The sequence below is a fragment of the Monodon monoceros genome, unplaced genomic scaffold, assembly GCF_005190385.1.
Source record: "Monodon monoceros isolate NGI ecotype Baffin Bay Population unplaced genomic scaffold, NGI_Narwhal_1 Super_Scaffold_19, whole genome shotgun sequence".
In the NCBI taxonomy this organism is placed as follows: domain Eukaryota; kingdom Metazoa; phylum Chordata; class Mammalia; order Artiodactyla; family Monodontidae; genus Monodon; species Monodon monoceros.
The window spans coordinates 8,535,511-8,539,433 of NW_021703775.1; the positions used below are offsets into that span (position 1 = coordinate 8,535,511).

General features: G+C 51.7%; 1 protein-coding gene across 1 annotated transcript; it reads right to left on the reverse strand.

The window, feature by feature from the left end:
• Positions 1–1,005: 1,005 nt before the first annotated feature.
• On the reverse strand, positions 1,006–2,867 carry LOC114900708 (cytochrome c oxidase subunit 5B, mitochondrial). Its single transcript, XM_029232078.1, has 4 exons — positions 2,682–2,867; positions 2,039–2,112; positions 1,771–1,870; positions 1,006–1,200 (listed from the first exon to the last, which is right to left on the reverse strand). The coding sequence occupies exons 1-4, from the start codon at positions 2,782–2,784 to the stop codon at positions 1,088–1,090; spliced, it is 390 nt and encodes a 129-aa protein (XP_029087911.1). The 5' UTR covers positions 2,785–2,867; the 3' UTR covers positions 1,006–1,087.
• Between the last annotated feature and the right edge of the window lie 1,056 nt (positions 2,868–3,923).

Sequence of the window (3,923 nt, forward strand, 5' to 3'; positions counted from 1 at the left end):
TCTCACTGCTGTGGCCTCTCCCATTGCGGAGCACAGGCTCAGGACTCGCAGGCTCAGCGGCCATGGCTCACGGGCCCAGCCGCTCCGTGGCACGTGGGATCTTTCCGGCCCGGGGCATGAACCTGTGTCCCCTGAATCGGCAGGCGGACTCCCAACCACTGCGCCACCAGGGAAGCCCACAACAATCCCTCTTGTACCTGGCTACAATGGACCAGTCATATCCCAAACTACTCTCTTCCTTCTTCTGTTGTAAAGTTAATCTCAGACATATTTCACCCCTAAGTACCTCAGTATATATTACTAAAGCATAAAAAAAACCAAACTAATTCCTTTAACATGTCTAAAATTTAATAAGTTCCTAAATACCAAATATCCGTATTTGATTTTTTTCTTTACAGTTGATTTTCTCACATCAAGATCCAAACAAGGTCCACGCACTGCTCTTGGTTGGTATCTTCCTCATGTTTCACTTGATAAGTACTCATACCTGTTTTTTTTCTGCTTGCAATTTATTTGAAGAAACTGGCTGCTGGTTTCTGGAATTGTCCCATATTCTACATTTTGCTGATGGCATCCCCATGAACTATGCTTTGAACCTGGGTCCCTTAAGACTTCAAAGCCAAAACTCTCCCCACAAGGCCACTCTGTCTTTACAATAATGTGAGGACCTACTATCTGCCAGGCTCTTTTTATATATATTATTCCTAACACCTCACAAGGTATTTATTTATTTATTTATTTATATTAAGATGTAACCCACCCTCAGAGAGCAGGCCCCCAGTGACAAAGCTAGATGATGGAGCCAGTATTACAAGTCCAGTCGGCCTGACTCCACAGCCCATTTTCCCCATGCCAGGTGGTAGCTACCACTGCATTAGGGAACTGGCAATCTCGGTGTTCAAAAGCAAGTGGATGGCAAGCTAGTATTAACAGATAGCTATTCCCAACATAATCAGCCATTCCTTCCCAAAAAACACAGGAAAGAAATAAGACCAGCCAACTACAGGAGGAGAAGCCAATGTAATGGCTAGTCTTTACTGGAAAGAAGAAACTTTACATCACATTTTGAGCGAGTTAGTGCAGGGGCTCAGTGGGCCAGCTGGTGGGGCACCAGCTTGTAATGGGTTCCACAGCTAGGGCATCGCTGGGCCTCGCCCTTATGCAGCCAGAACCAGATGACAGCACTGTTGTCTTCTTCACCTGAAAGAAAAAAGGTGGCTGAAGGCCATCCAGCCTAGAAGGGACTTTTTCAACGTTAACCTCTCTTCCTCAGACACCTCTGAGACACAGAGTTATGGCTGACACCTTAAGAGATCAGTTCAAGCTCTCTCCCCATTTTTCAGATGAAGAAACTGAGGCCAAGTTTACCTGTAAGTAAGCTGATCTCTTATCAGAGTCACCACAGGTTCTCACAGTTCCCTGCCTATGTAGAACCCCAAAGCTGGGTCCATCGTGGTATGTACCCCTAGTGCCTAACATGGCGTGTGGCAAAGAGAAAGTACAATAAATATTTTGTAGATGAATACTCCTTCACACTGCCTCTCCAATGAGCCAGTATTATTGATGTTCCAGGCCTCTTTACCATTAAGGATGACCTACTCGGGCAGAGAGGCCTGAGGGCCAAGACCCTTAGAACAACTTATTTACACACACATCTTCTTTATACACCTACACTCACACACAACAACAGAGGTGAAGCAGCTGACAGACATCCTGTATATTAAACAAATATTAAACAAATGGACAAGAAAACAGTGGTGAGGTACTTACAGATGCAGCCCACTATCCGCTTATTGGTGACGGAGGGGACTAAATTAGGGTCTTCCTTGGTACCTGAGGCTGCCTTTGGGGCGAGCATATTATACGGGTCCTGAAAAACAAATGAAGGGTCCGTTATGCCAAATGACCCCTACCCTCTAGGGGCTAGCAGTACTGTTCCCACAAGCCAGGTTTCCTGGATGGAAGGCTCCCAGAGAGGAGGCCGCTCTGACTCCATCCAAGGCCATGAGCTCCCAAGAAGACACAAGGTTCTCCTCACCAGTCCCTTGCGTGCAGCCAGCATGACCTCCCTCTCCAGCCCGGTGGCCTGCTCATCGTCGGTAGGAACACCACCTAAAGGAAAACACGTGAATTATGATGTCGCCCGAAATGATCATCAAGGAAAATGCACATATGGACACCTCTGCATACTTTTAGTGGGTCCACAGGCTCCTAGAGGTTACCCATAGCCACTGACCCCTAAGGACCAGAGTCACGATACCCAAAAGTGGTACACGGGGTGATCCTTTCTTCCTTCGACCATGGAAGCCCATTTTTCGCCACATTTTTTCTAAAACCAGGTCAACCAGAGTCCTAGGGGAGTGCATCGGCCTTGAGGCGGGCGCGGGCCTGAAGGGCGGCTTAGCCCCCCCCCCACGTCCCGGATGTAACCCCTGCCCACCAAGGTCACCCGGCGTCTCCATTTAGGATTTTTTCGCAGAGGGGTCAGTATGGTGGTCAGTAGCAGCGGCGGCCGAGAACAACGGGGAGACGCCCGCGGAGTCTGAGGTTCTCGGGTCCGTTGGGGCGGTCACTGGTGCCCGGCGGAGCTGAACGGCCTCAACCCCCCGCTCCTTGCTGCCTTAACACCACCCCGGGAGGGCAACGGCGCTGGTCCCCGGCGCTCCCTGCAGGCCAAGTACCTCCAGACGCCATAGAGCGCACCACGGAGACTCCACTGGGACCGCGGGCCCTCAGGGCCTGCGCGGCCAGCACTCCAGCTCCGCGGAGTAACCTTGAAGCCATCACGCCAGCTACAAACACCAGCACTTCCGGGAGCAGGCTCCGGAGGCAGAAGGGACTTCCGGGGGAGGGCTTCTTTCCCCTCCGTGTCCACCTTCCGCTTCCTTCCGGCCTGGAGCCCGCCCCACTAACCTGACTCGGCCGGGGGGCGGGGCCGCGGGACAGGCTGCGCATGCGTAGCTCTGCTTCATTGTGTCCGCCGTGCAGCCGGGAAGGCGTAGAGGCGGTCAGGGTCTCAATTGTAGGCTTCTGGCGACACTGACGTTTAGTAACGCTGGGATTGGGTGCAACTCGTTTTGCGTCTGTGGGCCTCAGGGCCCTCGTCCCTGGAACGGGTCAACCACACGAGTTCCTGTGCTTCTTGCATGATAGTGGTGCTCAGGCAGCTGATGCAAGACGTGAAGCCAGTGCCTGTCAGGATACCTGCCGCACACCAAACTGTCCAGATTTACGAGTGGACTCCCAGAGGCCACTGTGTCAGTTGTGATGCATGCTAATTGTGATGCTGGTCCTCCTGGCAGCGTGTGAGCCACTGCAAACTTGTGGCCCAGCCTACAAGAACTTGGGAAGGACCTGCCCGCAGTCCTAGCATCAGTTTCCTGTTACAGTGGTTTTGAGGTGATGAGGTCCAGGCCTGAGGCGAGGCTGGGGAGGGGGAGGAAGGTAGGGCCAGATTGTGGGCCCCTCCCAGGACCAAAGACCTTGGTGATGTGGGGTAAAGGGGTGGCTACTGGGAGGCTGTTAACTCAGAAGAGGTTAAGGGAGGGGAAGCAGGAAGCGGAGTTGATAATGGAAAATGGAGTCCCAGAACGTACTGGGACGGGAGTTCTGCGTTTAAAACTGAAAACATCTTCCGTAGCTCCCCCATTGCCCACAAGCTAAGATGTGCAAGTTTCTTAGGGTGGGCTTTGTAAACACTGCCTGCCATGGGCTCCTAGGCCCTAGTTCCCATTGTCAGTATAGCCCTGTCACAGTCTGGCTGCATGCAGTATCGGTTTCCCTACCGGATAGAAAACCCCTTCAGAGCAGGAATTATGCACTATTCACCTTTGAATTCTCACTGCCTTGCAGAGGCCCGGCATATAATAGGATCAAGTAAGTTTTAGTAAATTTATGTTTTGGAGAGAATATACAGAATCAGT

Coding starts and splice junctions, on each gene's coding strand:
- LOC114900708 (XM_029232078.1), bottom strand. CDS start 2,784: ATGGCTTCAAGGTTACTCCGCGGAGCTGGAGTGCTGGCCGCGCAGGCC. Junction 2,113..2,681: donor GCGCTCTATGGCGTCTGGAG/GTACTTGGCCTG, acceptor GTTTTCCTTTAG/GTGGTGTTCCTACCGACGAT. Junction 1,201..1,770: donor GCGGATAGTGGGCTGCATCT/GTAAGTACCTCA, acceptor TTTTTCTTTCAG/GTGAAGAAGACAACAGTGCT.